At 34.5% G+C, this 18,591-nt stretch overlaps 4 protein-coding genes across 8 annotated transcripts; all 4 read left to right on the top strand.

The window, feature by feature from the left end:
• Nucleotides 1-954: 954 nt before the first annotated feature.
• LOC124386266 lies at nucleotides 955-3,415 on the top strand. Its single transcript, XM_046850004.1, has 6 exons — nucleotides 955-1,019; nucleotides 1,115-1,453; nucleotides 2,314-2,664; nucleotides 2,766-2,879; nucleotides 3,138-3,181; nucleotides 3,269-3,415. The coding sequence occupies exons 1-6, from the start codon at nucleotides 980-982 to the stop codon at nucleotides 3,398-3,400; spliced, it is 1,020 nt and encodes a 339-aa protein (XP_046705960.1). The 5' UTR covers nucleotides 955-979; the 3' UTR covers nucleotides 3,401-3,415.
• Nucleotides 3,416-3,966: 551 nt separating this feature from the next.
• LOC124386268 lies at nucleotides 3,967-7,335 on the top strand. The gene is made up of 6 exons (XM_046850005.1): nucleotides 3,967-4,498; nucleotides 4,596-4,943; nucleotides 5,942-6,268; nucleotides 6,694-6,807; nucleotides 6,958-7,001; nucleotides 7,094-7,335. Exons 1-6 carry the CDS (start codon nucleotides 4,456-4,458, stop codon nucleotides 7,217-7,219), a joined length of 1,002 nt encoding a protein of 333 aa, XP_046705961.1. The 5' UTR covers nucleotides 3,967-4,455; the 3' UTR covers nucleotides 7,220-7,335.
• A 3,124-nt stretch (nucleotides 7,336-10,459) lies between these two features.
• On the top strand, nucleotides 10,460-12,595 carry LOC124386137. The gene is made up of 5 exons (XM_046849786.1): nucleotides 10,460-10,530; nucleotides 10,619-10,960; nucleotides 11,583-12,023; nucleotides 12,295-12,338; nucleotides 12,470-12,595. Exons 1-5 carry the CDS (start codon nucleotides 10,473-10,475, stop codon nucleotides 12,593-12,595), a joined length of 1,011 nt encoding a protein of 336 aa, XP_046705742.1. The 5' UTR covers nucleotides 10,460-10,472.
• A 1,272-nt stretch (nucleotides 12,596-13,867) lies between these two features.
• LOC124386265 lies at nucleotides 13,868-16,974 on the top strand. Of its 5 annotated transcripts, none has more exons than XM_046850002.1 (6): nucleotides 13,868-13,924; nucleotides 14,151-14,501; nucleotides 14,627-14,962; nucleotides 15,630-15,746; nucleotides 16,325-16,365; nucleotides 16,535-16,974. In XM_046850002.1, the coding sequence occupies exons 1-6, from the start codon at nucleotides 13,882-13,884 to the stop codon at nucleotides 16,667-16,669; spliced, it is 1,023 nt and encodes a 340-aa protein (XP_046705958.1). In that variant the 5' UTR covers nucleotides 13,868-13,881; the 3' UTR covers nucleotides 16,670-16,974. The 5 variants fall into 5 exon arrangements, 3 of the variants coding, with proteins under 3 accessions (XP_046705958.1, XP_046705959.1, XP_046705957.1); XR_006925888.1 differs by having other exon boundaries at nucleotides 13,871-13,924; nucleotides 14,148-14,501; nucleotides 15,635-15,746; nucleotides 16,538-16,618; XR_006925887.1 differs by having other exon boundaries at nucleotides 13,871-13,924; nucleotides 14,148-14,501; nucleotides 15,635-15,746; nucleotides 16,535-16,616.
• The last annotated feature ends 1,617 nt before the right edge of the window (nucleotides 16,975-18,591 follow it).

Below are 18,591 nucleotides of genomic sequence, written 5' to 3'. Positions count from 1 at the left end.
TGCAGAGAAATGTGCAGTGGTGGATGAAGTACACAAAGTAGGCACTTAAGTAAAAGGACATTCCTCCCCCAAGCTGTCAGGGCCATAAACACCCTGATGCCACCCATGACCTTGCTTCCTTAACTGTGCACTATGGATATAAATGGACATAACATGGACATTAACACATACTCGCATTCAGCCACTTTACTGAGCATTAAAAATGCACACTGGTCTCCGTAGCATATCTGAAGACATTTGCACTGAAGGACTTATTGTTTCTTATAGACATCTACCCACTCTGTTAAACATTACACACTGGACATTACACACACTTATACATTCTGTACATTGCACACATTTGCACATGATCACTCTGACTGTGCACTCACATTTTACTTACCTACATCCCAACCTCATATCTATCAAATCTACCTGAGATGTATCGCACCTTAACTCTGATTTGTCTAATGTCGACTTTTGATTTATTTATGTTTAACGTTACTCTTGCTGGTTCACTTTCTATGCACCTTGGTCTGGGGAAACGGGCTTGAGTTGAGTTGAGTTGAGTTGAGTTGAGTTGAGTTGAGTTGAGTTGAGTTGGTGCGCAATGAGCGCTTGCTGTAAAAGACCGTTATAAGAATCACAGATTACAAATATACATTTTAGCACCATAAAAGTCCATATGTTTATCCCTAATGAGCGAGCTAGTAGAAACAGCAGAAAGGAAAAATTCCCTGAGATGGCATGAGGAAGAAACCTTGAGAGGAACCAGACTCAAACGAGAACACATCTCAATCTGGGTGAATATATTTTAGTGCCGTACATTTTTACCACGCTGGCCAAACTTACAAACACATGTAGGTGGAACGGAAATTTTAAATAAACACGTGACTTCTTACAGCCAATCAGATGAAAGTCTCCAGTACAAAGATTCTCAGTACGTTGGCCTATAAATACTTTCTTAAACCTCAACCCAAGAATCAGGACATTTCTGAAGATGGCTGCACTCTGGATTGTTACGTTATCACTCATTATGTGTAAGTTTTAAGGTGTTTACATTTAAAATGTTGTAGATGATCTAACTGTTCACTTGTTACATTGGATCTAAGATGAATGTACGTTGTATTTCCAGCCCATGCTGTGGATTCTATACGACCATCATTTATCTCTGTGAAGCCTGGAGAACGTGTTACTCTGAACTGCACAATTCAAGATTTATATGTTAAAGAACTTATGATTTGGTACAAGCAACAGTTTGGAAAGATGCCTCAGGAAGTTGGAAATAATAGAGAGAACAGAGACGCTCACACGTCAACTGAGATAAACTCAAGATTTAAAATTGATGATATTAAGACGGGGATTTCTTTGACGATTGTAGAAGTGAAAAAATCTGATGAAGGACTGTATTTCTGTGGATTATATACCTGGGGCAAATTTACATTTTCTAAAGGAACATTCATAGCTGTGACAGGTAAAACACACACACACACACACACACACACACACACACACACACACACACACACACTACAACATAAAAGGTTTTGCATATTTTTACACAATTTTTATAATATGGAAAGCAAACCAGCATGGTGTCCAGTGACTGTTCTGATTACACAAACACTATTTTTTTCCTTATACAGGAGATGAGTTTTGATTATTTAGAAGAAAGACTTTTTTCATTAATGGTGCTCATATAACTTCAGGAAAAAAATCTTTAAAGATTCGTCTCTAAACTCTTTTGATCACTAAATTTGTGTTTTTTTTACATGCATATTTAATTTAGTTGAAAATTTTAAAAAAGATTATTGATGCATGTTTGTCGATTTATTTTTTTAATTAGCAATATAGAGTAGGTCCTCCCACACAACATACAGCAAGAATCTTCAGTTAGAAACAAAAAAATATAAAACTAGAGTATTAAAAAAAATGCTTTTTGCATTTTTATGATTATATAAAATACATAAATATTTTTTAATTGAAAAATTATTAAATCCTGTTTTGTTCATTTAATTATTTATATTGGATAATGAGTCATTTTTTAGTGATAAAAATAATTGTATTTCAATTTATTTATAGATTTTAATATATTTATTCATTTTAATTATTTTTAATTAATTAGTATTTCATTACATAACTTTGATTACATTTAAAAAGAATTACTAGCATTTATTTATTTTTTTATTCTCTCCTTTGTTGCATGTTTGTGTTGCATTTTATAATATTAGTATAAAAAAAGTATTGGGTATCCGATGGTAAAATATCAGTAAAAATTAGTGATAGTGTTAAAAACAATAAGGTCTTACACTCTCTCTATATCAACCTGAGCAGGTGATGAAGATGTAAAAGTATCAGTGCTCCAGAGCAGTGTATCAGACTCGGTTCCTGCAGGAGCATCAGTGACTCTGCAGTGTTCGGTTCTCTCTGAGAGCAGAGCAGCAGAACTCCAAGTGCTCTGGTTCAGAGCTGCTCCATCACAATCCCATCCTCAACTCATTTACACTCATCACAACAGCAGCCTTCAGTGTGAGAGCGAATCTTCTACACACACCTGTGTGTACAACTTGTCCAAGAACATCTTCAGCCTCAATGATACTGGTACTTACTACTGCGCTGTGGTCCTGTGTGGGAAGATCATTTTCGGGAACGGGACACGAGTACAGTTCACTGAGCAACATTTCAGTAAGGGTGTTAAAGTATCTCGTATCGCTTTGCTTAAATGGTCAAAGTTTAAAACATTGCTATTGTTATTTATATATTTTATGATTTGTGTTTATCTGCAGAGGGATCTGATTCTCTTGTAATCTGCCTTGCTGTTGCGTTGGTGGTGTGTGTGGTGGTGATTTTTGCTCAAGCCATTTTGAACTATAAAAAGCGTAGCATTGAACAACACATGGGTAAGTCTTTATATAGGAAAGATTGACCAAAAACATCATAATATTATGTAAAATTCTAGAAATGGTTTCTTTCATATCTTTAGATAAGGTCAATAAAGTACATAAGAACTAAATCTTGTTTTTCCTGAGGTAAAATGTTTTTGTAAAAATGTCCATATTGTGTCCATATAAATGTCCATATAAAATGTCCATATTTTGTTAAACACAAACTCCTGATCCAAGTAGAAAATGAGTAATGAAAGTGTCTTGCATTTACAGTAAAACCTCCACAAGGTGCACAAAAACACAAAACCCACAATCAGGTAACAGTTCATTCACAACACTGGAGTAGCCTGAATACACACTGTACTGCTTTATTAGTAAAGAACGCTGTATGTGTGTTCCTGCAGGAACGTGAAGCTGTGGAGATGAGTTACGCTGCACTGAGTTTCACAGAGGGGAAAACTAAAAGTGGCAAAATAAAGAAAGATCGACATAAAGATACAATTTATTCTGACGTGATATACACTTCTCATACGTAGGTTACATTATTAATACATGTTATAATAATGGCCGCAAGGGCATGTGGTCGTTGGTTGTACATAATGTAGAACACAGTCACATTGGGCAGGGCCTCACTTTTTGTTTCTCTGTTTTTTTTTAATGCATGTTATTTTTATAAAATTTGTCTGTTGCTAATTGTCATTAATCAGTGCTTGAGCCAAAATATGTGTATAAACTGTGAATATTAATTCTATTGTTAAACGTGAGTGGGTATTAATATAAATCTGAGTAATTAAGAAATATGTTTTTTTTATGTAAAGTCTGACAAATTTGTGATTAACTACAGATAATTTTAGTCAGGTTTTTGCATTTCTAAATCATAGTGATATAAAAATATCTGAATTTGTACAATATTTAATTCTTAGATGTCAGGTTTTATTATCATCACCATCAACATTAATACAACATTGTACAGCAATTTATTGAAAATCCAAATCAAATAATTCCATTGTTTCATTAATAGTTAGAATTCAATTAAACTTAATTTTTTTAGGGCATTTAATATTTGATAGTCAGAAATTTGATTTGCAAATATATATATTTTTGGGGTATACAATTTTTTTTCCCTAAAAAACATGCCAGAGCAGGTAGTTATAAAGAAAAGCAAATTTTCCAACTCAAATGGAATAAGGAAGAAACCTCAAGAGGAACCCAACAAGGAAATCCATCTTCTTCTGGGTGTGATGTCATTTCCCTTCTATAAATGTACACTAAATATTCAAAATTGTGCTACCAGAGAGTTGAAGATGTACATCAGGGTCATTTCTGTTTCTATTGTATAAATTCTGTTACTTGTTCAATAGGAATTTATCCACATAGAAGTGTTGAACTTCTACAAGTTTCCTAGTGCACTTTTCACCACTGACTTCTGCTGTTCAAACTGTTACAAACACACATGCATGTAGGTGGGATGGAAATTTCAAGCAAACTCATGACCTGTAGCAACCAATCAGATCAAAGTCTCCAGTACAAAATCCTCAGTGCTTTGGTCTCGAAATACTTTCAAACATCTTGACTAACAAAATTTACGAGAATGGCTTCACACTGGATTCTTTTTTTAATTGGCACCATAATATGTAAGTTGGAGTTGTTTTTATTAAAAATATTAAATATTCAACTGTCTACAATTTTTCATGATTTTTTCCACTTTTTGCCCTGGAATGTATGTTCTAGTTCCAGCCCATGCTGTGGATTTTACTCGACCATCGTTTGTCTCAGTGAAGTCTGGAGAACGTGTTACTTTGAACTGCACATTTCAAGACGCAAACACTAAAGAACTTTGTGTTTGGTACAAGCAAGAGTTTGGAGAGTTGCCTCAGGAAGTGGGGAAAATGATAGCAAATAGAGATATCCAAACTTCACCTGAGTTCGACTCCGTAAGGTTTAAAGTAGAGAAAATCCTGAGTGGTATTTCGCTGACAATTGTACAAATTAAAAAATCTGATGAAGGACTGTATTTCTGTGGAGTACATGCCTGGGGTAAATTTCAGTTTTCCAATGGAACATTTATAGATGTTGCAGGTAAAGTTTACACACACACACACACACACACACACACACACACACACACACACACACACACACTATATTGAAATTTATTGCAGATGTTTCTTATTTTATATATATGAAAAATAATTGTGTGGTTGAAAATTTTACTAATGATGTAAAACATAAAATACCTCTAGAGAAACAAGGTGTTTCAGATGAAAATGTGATTCAAAATGCTCCTGAGAATATAACTGGCTAATAATCAATCAACATTTAAAATAATTTGTTATTACAGTTCTGGATCTATTGGATATATTTTTTACTTAGAAATTTTGTGGTAAAAAGTTAGGTGTAACATACAAACACAATTTCTTGCACTCACTCCCTACTTCAAGAATCTTCAGTTTAAGACAAATACAGTAAAATGAGCATGTTGTCCTGATTAAATTTCAGGTTATACCATAAAATTTACAGTGTTGATGTTTTCAATAAAAAAAATGTATATAGTGAGCTGTGCGGAAAATAAAACCTTTTTAAAATAACAGATTTAAAAATCAATACCTAATATTATAATAATAGTAATGTTCTTTAGATTTCCAGTCAATTTTAGGCTAATTTTCTTGATCTTTTGCTTGGATTTTAGAGTTTGCATAAACAGTATACAGTATATAGCAAATTATTTTTGTAATTCACTGTATTACGTTATTTTATATGCCCATTTTCACAACTTATTAAATAACTATTTTATGTAAAATAACTATTTTATCAGTTTTAACTAATAACTAATGTTTTCTTCTTCCCTAATGGCATTTGTTTGCCTTCTTTGTACAGCACAAATGTATACTGCAGTATATAGATAAATGTATATACACACACTTAATCATGTACGGCCAATTTATCAGGATTATTTTTGTATTTTGGCAGCTCAGTGTATTCCAATGTATTATTTTAAATTACATATAGTTTAATGATTCCGGTAAAAACAAAAACAATACAAACCAAACCTTTATTGTCAATATTACATTGAACAGATGTAAAAGTGACAGTGCTCCAGAGCAGTGTGTCAGACTCGGTTCCTGCAGGAGCATCAGTGACTCTGCAGTGTTCGGTTCTCTCTGAGAGCAGAGCAGCAGAACTCCAAGTGCTCTGGTTCAGAGCTGCTCCATCACAATCCCATCCTCAACTCATCTACACTCATCACAACAGCAGCCTTCAGTGTGAGAGTGAATCTTCTACACACACCTGTGTGTACAACTTGTCCAAGAACATCTTCAGCCTCAATGATACTGGTACTTACTACTGCGCTGTGGCCCTGTGTGGGAAGATCATTTTCGGGAACGGAACACGAGTACAGCTGGGTGAGACTCATAAGAAAATATTTATATGTAGTGTTTTTATTGTGTTTGAATGGAGCCCTGGTGAGGTTTTGTCCTTGGTGTGATTCTTTAGATCAGTGAGAACGAATTGTTATAATTCATTAAAACAAATAAGATAAAAATAAGACAAAATACATATGATTTTGTATTTATTCTTTTATTCTTATTCATTTATTATTTTTTATGGACCATTTATTTGAATTATCAGCTTGTAAGAAACATGAATTTATATTAGATCTTATTATATAAGATCATTTTCGAGAACTTAACACGAGTACAGCTGGGTATAAAAACATACTCCGATCAACATTTCAGTAAGTAATGGTCTTGCAGATTTAGAATACTGATACGGGTTTACGGTTACACCTGCATCTTTATGTTATTCATTTATTTGTATTTTTTGACAGAGCAAAGTGGTTCTTTGGTGATTTGCTTTGCTGTCGCATTAGCGGTGTGTGTGGTGGTGATTATTGCTCAAGCCATTTTACGCGGTAAAAAGTTGAACTTAAAACAAAACCGGGGTAAGTCTTTATTTAGTTACGGAATACCAAACATAATATAATACAAATGTAATTTCATTCCACAGATAAAATTTGAAATTTAATACAGTGTCTGTGTAAATTAAATGAGAAATACATGTTCAGTTATTAAGGCTATTCTTTCCTCTACAGTGAAACTCCCACAAGGTTCTTTAACAGAAAGAACACCCAACCAGGTATCTAATCATGAACTGTGTATACACATAGACTTATAACTTTACACTAAATTGTATTATTTGTTATTAACTCTGTATATCTGCTCCCTCAGGATTGTGGTGATGTTGAGCTGAATTACGCTGCCCTGAATTTCACTGAGAGGAAAACTAAAAGAGGAAGAGCCAACAGAGGACAAGATACAGTTTATTCTGAAGCAAGATTCACTCATGTTACTTAAATTCTGGTTGCCATCTTATGATAATTGGCTGCTTAATGTTTGAGCTAAATCAATATAAAAACATTTGTTTTTATAAAATTATAAATTTGAGCCTTATATGTTATAGGTCTGAGTTGCATGAAGGAAATGTTGCATACTAGACAATTTATCATTGTAAAGGTTCTTGTATTAAAGCATAATGATGCCTAAATGTATTTTATACATCTGTGTAAAATGATAAAGATGAACATGAGGTGTGGTTCTGGAGTGGTTCAATCTGGAGCTTTGTATTAATGTTACCGTGGGTCTATATAGAGTTTATAATGCATAGTGGAATTTCTATATCATGGCAGAGTTTCAAAAGTTAAATAAATATAAATTGACAAACTAGTGTTCAGGGGCCAAAGAAACCTTTAGACATAATGGTAATTAATGTAAAATGTAATTGCTGGTTTTATCAACTGAATTTATATATTTATATATATTTATATCAACTAAATTTAATTATGTTTTTTCCATTCTAAATTTCATTGTTACATTTCATCGTCTGAACATTTGTATACAAAGTAACACAAAGGATCTACAAAATATACCATAGATTTTTCTATTACCATGAATATGCTCACCAAAATGGGGATTGTCTATTAAGCATGGTCTAAATCATATACTGGCTTATACTGGCACTCGTATGATCAGGCTGTTTAAACTGGCTACATTTTCATATCCATTGAAGTATATTTTACTTAGAGTTCCAAAACATATAAATTAGTTTCATGCTAGGTGTATTTTTGATACAATAAATTAATAAATGATTAGAATTTAACTTAATTTAATTGAACTATGAGTACATTTCACTTAATTCTATTCATTCACAACAGACCCAAATACTCAGAATGGGTTAAACTGCTTCAGAAAATCAGCAAGTCCCACTAAGGTTAAATCATTAAAAGTAGCTTGAATATGAGGTTATGATTTCAGGTCTTCTTTTCCTGGTTGTAAAATGAAATCTGCAGTTTTCTGGGACCCCTTACAAAAGACAGCAAAGCAATCATTCACTAACATGACATGAGCAAAGTCAGAGAAAGTATTGGAGTGATTCTCAATATCATTTCGAGTTGGTGAACCATCAATTCAGACATTATTATAAGGCATAATCCAGTGGTGGGCCATGTTTTTGGTACCTGGGCCTTCAGTGGCGACTTACCCAACTTAATCTACCTATGGCATTACAGAGAGAGGCATTTCACATATGGATGGTGAATACCAATTTACTAAAGCAACCCTCAAACCTCTACACTACAACTGCAACTGTGCACCTACATCATCTGGAGCAGTTCAGAATCAATATTTGTCTAATAACATGACTCGTATTCACTGGTCTGGAAGTGATGAACAAGCTAGCTAGCTTCGAGGTTGGCCGAATAAATTTCTCTTTCTCTGTAGGCATTAAAAGTCTAACTTAGATGTATTAATGTTTGCAGAGCGCTATAACATTTTCCCTCTGACCAACCAATCAGAATCTGGAAGAATTCTGATGCTATTTTGGGCCATTGAGGCGAATTTGAAATCTGAATGGTTAAACAGACCCGGTGCTAATATTATCCAAGGTAAAAAGGCCAGCAGTACTGACTTTAAAGGCCCTGGGCAGATTACATTGACATGGCAGCACATAGAGGCTGAAATCTGATTGGACAAAAAATCAAACATCCACATACCGTAATTTCCGGACTATTCCGCTTCCTTTAGGAGCATAGTGGTATTTTGGAAATAGCCTGGCACAGCATTTTTCCGGTATTACTGCATGTGTTTAAGACGAGGAATATGTCCTTATTATTTTCTGATGCTCATCTCTAAGTTTCTTTGACTAACCCGTAACGCTGTTGCCAAGAAAAATAAAAAAGCATGAGTTTTGGAAACCTGTCTGTGCTTATATGATTCCTGTTGTAACTGGAGTTAGTGAGCTCTCCCTTCACCCAGACTCAACGCGCTACAACGGCTTGTATCTAAACAGTAGCCGACCAAGAAAGTCATTGTTCACTGTCTTCCTTTCACAACTATTTCTCTCGGGAGTTTATCTTTTGGCATCGTTGTGCGTTTAAAAAAAACTTTTTTTTGTGCAGCTCAGAACACAGGTGAGGTGCGTTATTTCGTTTCCGTTCGGAAATTTTATTGGTCTAATGTTCAGTTTTTTGGCTTGAAGTTTGTGAAACCGGGAAAAACCCAGAAAAAATCGATAAATTAGCCGTTTCGTTGTTTAAGCCGCGGCGTTCAAAACGTAGGAAAAAAGTAGCGGCTTATAGTCCGGAAAATACGGTACATGTACTGGAAGCAGTGCAAACCTAGAGAAACGATACGAAATAAAGAGAATAAACTGTTGGGAATAAATGTATACAATTTCATGGAACAAATATTAGAATTTAGGTTGTAAATGTAAGTCAATGATTCCGATAGTGTTTAGGTCAGCAGAGAAGACTTTGCTGGCCCTGACCACCCACCACTGGCATAATCAGACATTATAATAATAATAATTAGATTCATCATATACTAAAGTGTTATCATTACAGAAATAATGAAAAAAATATCGAGTGACTTTACAGAGCTCACATAGGAATAATACAATAACGTGCACAAAAGCAATTCCGAGAATGATATACAGTATAAGGCAGCTAACATGGTAGTGCAAATGAAAAAGACATTGTGCTACATACTGTAAGAAACTCAATATTTTGGGTGGAAAAATTATAAACATGGAGTATCTTACTTTCGTAGGTTTTTTATTGTTTTATCCACATACCGTTAGGTATGGAGCAGGTAATGGCTTTTTGACTAAAATAAAAACACAAATGTTGATGTTATATTGGTTAAGTAGAGAGTTTGTTTAGCTGACAAACTGTATGATATTGTAGAAGTCAATGAATTTAATGTTTTGTCAGAGAAGGTGGAGATCTTTTTGAATGTTGAGAAATGTTATGTGAAGTGTTTAAGTGTTAATTGAATAAAATATATGAATGGCTTCAGTTTTTAAGCTAATCACTGATATACAGTAGGATGAGGCCTATTAAATGTGATCCGGATCAGAATTTGTTCTGAGTCTCAACACTTAAATAGATTTCTATTTTTTGCTGACTTCTGGTGGTCAAACTGTGTTACAAACATCTGAACAAGAGGGCGGGTTGGAAATTTCAAGTCAACTCATGAGATGTTGCAGCCAATGAGGTAATCGTCTTCAACTCAATATTCTTGTACGTTTGTCAGCCAGCTTGCATCAAGCATCATGTTGTCTCCAAGGATGTCTCTAGCTCGGATTCTACTTTTAGCTCTCTTCATGACACGTAAGTTGCTTCCTGTTACATAACTTTGAGGTAAGAAGACATCAGATAAGGACTAACTTTTTTATATTACATTTTTATCCATCTCCAGCCCATGCGATGGATTTTTACAAACCATTGTTCGTCTCGGTGAAGTCTGGAGAACGTGTTACTCTGAACTGCTCGTTTCTGGAGAGCAGTAGATCAGATTATATTATTTGGTACAGACAGAGATTTGGAGAGATTCCACAGGACATTGGAGAAAGGCTTTTGCACACAGATGCCAAACCTTCACCTCAACGGAACAGCTCAGGAGTGAAAATGGACAGAATTATAAATGGGATTTCTATGACAATAAAACATGCCAAAAAAGACGATGCTGGACTTTACTTCTGTGGATTATCTAACTGGGAGAAAGCAACATTTTTCAATGGAACATATTTGACTGTGACAGGTAATGAATTACACAAAGCTATACAAAGACTTGTACATTATTTTGGAAAGTTTACTAAAACAATATATTACATACAATCTACTGTATAATTATTTATTAGCAACCAATGTTAAAATTGGTCAGAAGTATTCGACTGATCTTATGTACACACAGTAGTTCCAGTCGCTTTATATTGCTGCACTAATATATATTTTATTCTGTATTCATTCAACACAGACTGGTATATTAAACGCTCTACAGACCAGATTACAAATGTGTAATTATTTATGTGGTGATAATTTCTGTAAGAAGAGATGTTAGTTAACACTCAGAAAATGCTGATTTTGGAGACTCTTTTCATAACATGGAGATAATGAAGTCAATTTGTAAACTTTAACACATGAAGTCTACAACGAGAAACAATTATAGTGCAGAAAGTAATTGTAGTGCAGAAAAAAACATTTTACAGCTGCTATAAGAGAAGTGATAAAGTTATTTGTTCAACAGGATTAAATGTCATTATTGACTTATAAAAAGCATAACATTCTTTAGTAAATGAGAAAATTACAATAATTTGCAAACTACTGTGGTATAAAAGTAAAAAGTATTTTCACCCAAACACTGTCTTTATTCTCCTGAGCAGGAGATGAAGATGTAAAAGTCTCAGTGTTCCAGAGCAGTGTGTCAGACTCGGTTCCTGCAGGAGCATCAGTGACTCTGCAGTGTTCGGTTCTCTCTGAGAGCAGAGCAGCAGAACTCCAAGTGCTCTGGTTCAGAGCTGCTCCATCACAATCCCATCCTCAACTCATTTACACTCATCACAACAGCAGCCTTCAGTGTGAGGACGAATCTTCTACACACACCTGTGTGTACAACTTGTCCAAGAACATCTTCAGCCTCAATGATACTGGAACTTACTACTGCGCTGTGGCCCTGTGTGGGAAGATCATTTTCGGGAACGGGACACGAGTACAGCTGGAGGATGATCTAGTTGATCCTTTAGTGATAGCGTTAGGAGTGTGTGTGGTTGTGATTTTTTTTCAGGCCGTGTTCAACTGTAAAAGGAGAAACTCTGAATGCAGCAGTAAGTTTACACATTTTTTTTTTTTTTTATTATTATGAGTTCACATTTTTATTTGTTTATCAAGTGATGGTGTGAATGATTTACTTCACAATATTACCATGCTCGGCGCTGAAATCTAAAACTGCATGAAAAAAAAAGAGAAAAAATCTAAAACTGCATGAATCAGGAAATTATTATGTCTAATAAATAAATAAATAAATAAATAATGCAAAGCTGACTGTAAAGGATTAAAAAATTAATTACTTCATGTGCTGTTTTCTTTCCTCTCCAGTGAGACATCAACATGGTTCCAATAAAGAAAAGGTTCCTAATCAGGTGCCTAACTTTACATTCTATACACACACAGGCTTCAATTTTAAAGCTACGACTGTGAATGAAAACCACACCAATCTCAACACATTATTCAGACAGCAGTGTTTTAGAGAATCTGTTTTATGTCCCTACAGAGTGAAGATGCGGTGGATCTGAATTACGCTGCTTTACATTTCAATAAGAAGAAAACTAAAAGAATGAGAAGAACGAAAGCTGATGATTGCGTCTATTCTGAAGTGATAATGTCACCAGCACCATAGATCAAATCTTCAACATTTTATCTCATATCTTCTCTGATAGCACGTGGATCATGGAGGAGTGGTCAGTGCTTTCATGGTGATTTGTGATGAAATGTTCAAAGCAAAATTTGTAATTTTTCTTTAATTTTTATATTAGAAAATATTTTAATTACAGTCTCAGAAATGCTCAGAAAGTGGTGTTAGCTATTACATGTATGGTCTGAAGACCAGGTTGTGTTTGACATGTAAAAGTGTGTATTAAAATTATTTCTGTAGAAACAAGTTAATTTTTTAACTAAGAAAATGTTGGTTTTTAAATTGCTAATAATGTAAAGTAATCCCATATTTGTTATAATAACCTTCATTCTACATAGAAGATGTTCCACCAAATTCTGGAGCGTATTCATGGAGATTTGTACTTATTCAGCTACAAGGGTGTTAATAAAGTGAAGTATTGCTGCAGATGCTGTGAGGAGCCCTGGTGTGCAGTCAGCCTTCTAATTCATCCCAAAGGTGTTAAGTAAGGTTAAATCCAGCGCTCTATAGCAGGAGATCTTCCACACCAACCTAGGTAAAGCACATGTTGATAGAGCTGGCGTTGTGCACAGCGGCATTGCCATGCTGGAGCAGGTTTGGGTCTCCTAATTCAAGTGAAGAGAAAATGTAATTCTACTACATCCAAAAAACGTCTGTACTTTCAACTTTGTGCTAACAGTTTGAGGAGAAACACATATGGCTGAAAAAAAAAAGGTGTCGCCAATACTTTTGTTTATATAGTCTACATTTCAGGACAATCACCCTTCTAATAATGCAGAAATTCTTAAAAATGAGTCGGGTTGATTATATTTCAGGTTAAACCACAACATTAACAGGATTCATTTAATCTTTCCCACAATTTTTAAGTTTTATTTATATATACAGTATATATTAAAATTCAGCACAAACATAATCCAGCATAAAAATCCTTAAAACATGTGCAAACTATAATAATGTTCTCCACATTTGCAGTCTCATTCATCTGATTTTCTTGATGTTTGCTTGGATAATGGAGTGTAATCATATTTAGTTTTCCATTTCTGGTTTCCATTCAGTCATACAGTAAAACATCCGCTAACATCTCTAAGATCTTCACTTGTTTTTTTTTATTGGTTTCTGTTTACACCACTGACTTCTGGTGGTTGAAAAAGTTTAGGCAGCAGTTCAATGGAAAGTTTGTGTGAACGTGTCACATGACAGCCGGTGGTTTAAAAGACGATGTTTATTCAAATTCATTACGTTCATTCTCCATGTGTTTGTTCTCCGTGAGCATGGGCGCAGTCTTGATTCTCATTTTCTCTTTCTGCATAATGTGTAAGTAAACTTCCATTCACAGGAATCTTCATATAGATCTTTAAGTTGAATTTTAAGATGAATAAACCTTTGCTGAAACAAATCTATCTATCTATCTATCTATCTATCTATCTATCTATCTATCTATCTATCTATCTATCTATCTATCTATCTATCTATCTATCTATCTATCTATCTATCTATCTAATTTTTCTTCTAATATAATTGATATTTTTTTCCTCAGTAGATTCAGCACAATTTGTGGATTTCAATGAAACGGTCTCGTTCGTCTCTGCTGACACGGGTTATGCTGTGTCTCTTCGGTGCCCACTTGAAGAGCAGTTCAGCAATGAGCTTATAGTTTGGTACCAGCAGAAACTGGGAGGGATCCCTCAGGCAATGGGCATGAGCAGACCGCTGACCGCTGACATTATTTTTGCACCATTCAACAAATCTGCCTTCCAACTAGAAAGAACTAAAAATCTAATTTCTCTGAATATCCTTCATGTAAATAAAGACGATGAAGCGATATACTTCTGTGGAAGGTCTCGGGTGAATATTATTGAGTTCTCAAGTGGAATATTTTTATCTGTTCGAGGTAATTCTTTTTGTTAATGTATAATAACACATTTATGAAGTAACTATAATAAAAGACGTATTTAACTACTCTCTAATATTAAATATTCTGCATTGACAATCTAAAAAGTGTTATTGTTATTACAGATAAATTACATCAAGGCGTCTCAGTGTTCCAGAGCAGTGTATCAGACTCGGTTCCTGCAGGAGCATCAGTGACTCTGCAGTGTTCGGTTCTCTCTGAGAGCAGAGCAGCAGAACTCCAAGTGCTCTGGTTCAGAGCTGCTCCATCACAATCCCATCCTCAACTCATCTACACTCATCACAACAGCAGCCTTCAGTGTGAGAGCGAATCTTCTACACACACCTGTGTGTACAACTTGTCCAAGAACATCTTCAGCCTCAATGATACTGGTACTTACTACTGCGCTGTGGTCCTGTGTGGGAAGATCATTTTCGGGAACGGGACACGAGTACAGCTGGGTGAGACTCATGAGAAATTGTTATAATTTATTAAAACAAATAAATTATAAAAAAAAAAAATAAGCCAAAATACATATGATTTTGTATTTATTCTTTTATTCTTATTCATTTATAATTTTGGATGGACCATTTATTTGAATTCTAAGCTTGTAAGAAACATGAATTTATATTCACAAATAGTTTAAGACAAAATCTACATAATACACCTGTAATACATTTTAATTTATTATATTAAGTATATTTTGGCAGTGCAAATTTGCTTTTTTAACTGACGTGGATCCATGCAGCCATGCCGGTCCCTTTGCAGATAATCCAAATGATCACCTATAATTAATACTCAATAATTCAGTATTTTATTTATTCAATAAATATAAAATATTTTTATAAATATTTATAATATTTATATACATTTACTAATATTTTGCTTTGTGCTTTAATGGTTAAACCCTACATTCACAGAGCAGAGATGTTATGTAATTATGGATGTCAGTATGTTTATGTATATTTCGCCCATCAACATGTACTAAATTTCATTTGATCATTTCTGTTGTAGCATAGATATTTACTTAATTGTTTATAATTTAATACAATAAATAATATCCTACAGCAATTTCTACATGCATATTTTATAAACCTTCATTATTATTATTTCCCCCGTTACACACAGAACAGTCTATAAATCCTTTATTGATCATCCTGGCATCAGCTTTGGGAGTGTGTGGGATTGTAATCACTGCTCAAATCATTTTCATTTGCAAAAGGACACATGAGAAATACCACAGTCGTAAGTATTTATATGCTTATTAACAAAGTATAAAATGTTTATATAAATCTGAGTAAAATTTCCAAATTTAACATGATTGAATATTAGTCTGAAAATGTAAAAAAATAAATTGATATTGGTCATTCAATGTCGTTTTATATGCACGATTACAATATACTGTATTAGAGAGCGTAAGATTCACCAGGCCACATTGGTGCGTTGGCATAAAAGTTTACGATGTGATGTATAGATTTAAAAAACAACAACAACAAAAAAAGTTGCATTGGATAATAGTAATAATAGATACATTTTGCATTTGTATAAAGATGCATCATTTCTAACATATTTGCATTGGGAAAAAAAAAATTATATATAATAATATAATATAATAATCACATTGTGTGAAATGAAATCGAAATCGGATCGCACTGCATCGTTATGGAGGGGGGGTGGGGGGAGTGTTGTATCGTATCGCATTGGTAGCTGTTTCATATGTATCTTGAATGTATTGTATCATTGGCTGTGGTGAGATACTGTATGCACCTTACTAGTTATAATATTACTGTAGATCTTATCGTGTTTTTTCCCCCCTTTTTTAGCGAGACTTCAAGGTACTGTGACCGACAGGACAACTGATCAGGTAGTTCTTATACACTTAGATCAATAAATCAAATGATGGGTTTGTGTCAAAGTGGTGGTCCCTTTAACAACCCAATATGATTCATTTTCCCATTACACTACAACCTGAAGTGTTTCCTAACAAATCAGTTTCTAATTTATTACTGAAAAAATGTTCATGTTTATTCCAGCAGGGTCGTGTTGCAGAGCTGAATTACTCTGCTTTGCATTTCAATAAGAAGAAAAATAACAGTGAGAGGAGGAAGAGCGAACGACCCCATGACATTGTTTACTCTGAAGTTAAACACCTCAGAGCTTCTCACTAACTTGGTTTTCTAAATCCTGCCAATTCCTTGGTTTAGAATTTTGCTGGAGGTATGTGGAAGATCTTTTGCTCACCTGCACATGGCATAGAGCTACAGTAACGTTTCATTTAACGCCCATTTTCAGATCTCATCACAAATGTTCAAGTTTGGGCTCCGGATGGGCCACTCAAGAACATTCACAGAGTCGTCCTGTAGACACTAACGGCTGTGTGCTTAGGGTCGTTGTCCTGTTGGAAGCTGAACCGTTGGCCCAATCTGAGATCCAGAGCGCTCTAGAGCAGGTTTTAATAAAGGACGTCTCTGTACATGCTGCATTCATCTTTACCTCTATCCTGTCTAGTCTCCCAGTTCCTGCTGCTGAAAAACATCCCCACAGCACGAGTCTTCCACCACCATGCTTCACACAATTCCTTGGATTTATGGCTTGGTTTGTGCTCTTACATGCACTGTTAACTGTGGGACCTTTTATAGACAGGTGTGTGCCTTTTTAAAGTCCAATCAACTGAATTTACCACATTCGATTCGATTGAGAAATTCTGGAAATTCTTGCCATCTAGTGGTTAGAACTGATGTTTGCATGGGGCATTTAATATTTGCATGAAATGGTTGTTTGGGGTTTAAAATCATGTCTGTCCGCTGTAGCACCACTAAAATAAGACACCATGTTTACAGACTCAGTACATAAACCATTGTCTAAAGAAGGAAGGATTAATTAAATATAGGTTGGAATAAACCAAGTTTGTGCTGAATATCTGAGTGGTGGTCAGCTGAGGGTCATTTCTGTAATGATCAATGAGTTGAGGTCAACAGAGTTATCAAATGACTGCAAGTGAATACCAGATTAAAGGATTTTATCATATGCAAAATAACAAGCTTCGAAGTGCGTGAGGATCTTCATGTTTCGGCTGCTCATGTTAGGGTTTGCCACAGCAGATCATTTGTTTTCATATTACAATACCTGTGAAGGTCGTTGGTAACCCAGACCTCCATTTATCCAGTAGGACATTCAGGTTTGTGATTTGCATATTTGATTTGGGTACAATGCTTGTGCAAACCTAATAAATGTGCAAATGTCACTTAGTATCATATGCCCATGCAACATGCTACTCAGATTGGTGGAAAAAAACAAAAAAACAAGCAAAAAAAAAAATAAAAAAGCCAAACACACAATTTACGCAGAAAGATTTTATAGAATTGAGGTGCATTTAATTAATTTTTTGAATCCTAATAAATACATTTAATCTTGTTTTCCAAAGTAGATCATTATTAAATAAATTATCATGTGGTTCATTAATAGTAATTTAAAACATTAAATACAGCATATACACAGCAGTCCAACATTCAGAAAAAAAATCATTTACAATGTGTACAGAAATTTAAATGCCAAGCAAAATATACTGTAAGAGAATCTTTACATTTTATAAGGAAATTATACAAAAAGCATCATTTTATTACATCCACTAAAACCCCAATACAATCCATTATCATTTAGACCTTCACCTCCCAAGTGCAAAACTAAAGACAAAAAATCATGTGAAATTGTATTACTCATAAATCTGTTACATTCAATTTTAAATAACTTTATACACATTAAATAAACGAGTCTGAAATAAAATGTGATTCACAGAGATCATCACTCCCAGCCGAAGTCACCCACATCAGAGTACACAGTTTCTTTCTCTGCCTCAGTGTTTTCCTTCTCGGCTTTTTCTCTCCGGGTTAAGATATTCACCGCAGCGTACAGGACATCATGTTCAGCCTCAATGTGGAAATGAACACAAAGTTATTAAAAATAACTAGCAAAATGCCTTCAGGTATAAAATAGGACGACTGTAGGACTACTATATTACAATCCTGCATCATAGAAAAATGATCTATGCACTGCCTCACTTTACTTTCCATCACCTGCACAGTTAATATCC

The sequence above is a fragment of the Silurus meridionalis genome, chromosome 5, assembly GCF_014805685.1.
Source record: "Silurus meridionalis isolate SWU-2019-XX chromosome 5, ASM1480568v1, whole genome shotgun sequence".
NCBI classification, from domain to species: domain Eukaryota; kingdom Metazoa; phylum Chordata; class Actinopteri; order Siluriformes; family Siluridae; genus Silurus; species Silurus meridionalis.
Note: the sequence above shows the minus strand (reverse complement) of the source record. Positions and strands in the feature narration are given on the sequence as shown.

Excerpts from the sequence above, each read along its gene's own strand:
- LOC124386137 (XM_046849786.1), top strand. The coding sequence starts at position 10,473 with ATGTTGTCTCCAAGGATGTCTCTAGCTCGGATTCTACTTTTAGCTCTC. Across the intron at positions 10,961-11,582 it reads AACATATTTGACTGTGACAG|GAGATGAAGATGTAAAAGTC; the intron begins GTAATGAATTAC and ends TCTCCTGAGCAG. Across the intron at positions 12,024-12,294 it reads GAGAAACTCTGAATGCAGCA|TGAGACATCAACATGGTTCC; the intron begins GTAAGTTTACAC and ends TTTCCTCTCCAG.
- LOC124386265 (XM_046850001.1), top strand. The coding sequence starts at position 13,882 with ATGGGCGCAGTCTTGATTCTCATTTTCTCTTTCTGCATAATGT. Across the intron at positions 13,925-14,147 it reads TTTCTCTTTCTGCATAATGT|TAGATTCAGCACAATTTGTG; the intron begins GTAAGTAAACTT and ends TTTTTTCCTCAG. Across the intron at positions 14,502-14,626 it reads AATATTTTTATCTGTTCGAG|ATAAATTACATCAAGGCGTC; the intron begins GTAATTCTTTTT and ends TTGTTATTACAG.
- LOC124386268 (XM_046850005.1), top strand. The coding sequence starts at position 4,456 with ATGGCTTCACACTGGATTCTTTTTTTAATTGGCACCATAATAT. Across the intron at positions 6,269-6,693 it reads CGGAACACGAGTACAGCTGG|AGCAAAGTGGTTCTTTGGTG; the intron begins GTGAGACTCATA and ends ATTTTTTGACAG. Across the intron at positions 7,002-7,093 it reads CAGAAAGAACACCCAACCAG|GATTGTGGTGATGTTGAGCT; the intron begins GTATCTAATCAT and ends CTGCTCCCTCAG.
- LOC124386266 (XM_046850004.1), top strand. The coding sequence starts at position 980 with ATGGCTGCACTCTGGATTGTTACGTTATCACTCATTATGT. Across the intron at positions 1,454-2,313 it reads AACATTCATAGCTGTGACAG|GTGATGAAGATGTAAAAGTA; the intron begins GTAAAACACACA and ends CAACCTGAGCAG. Across the intron at positions 2,880-3,137 it reads TAGCATTGAACAACACATGG|TAAAACCTCCACAAGGTGCA; the intron begins GTAAGTCTTTAT and ends TTGCATTTACAG.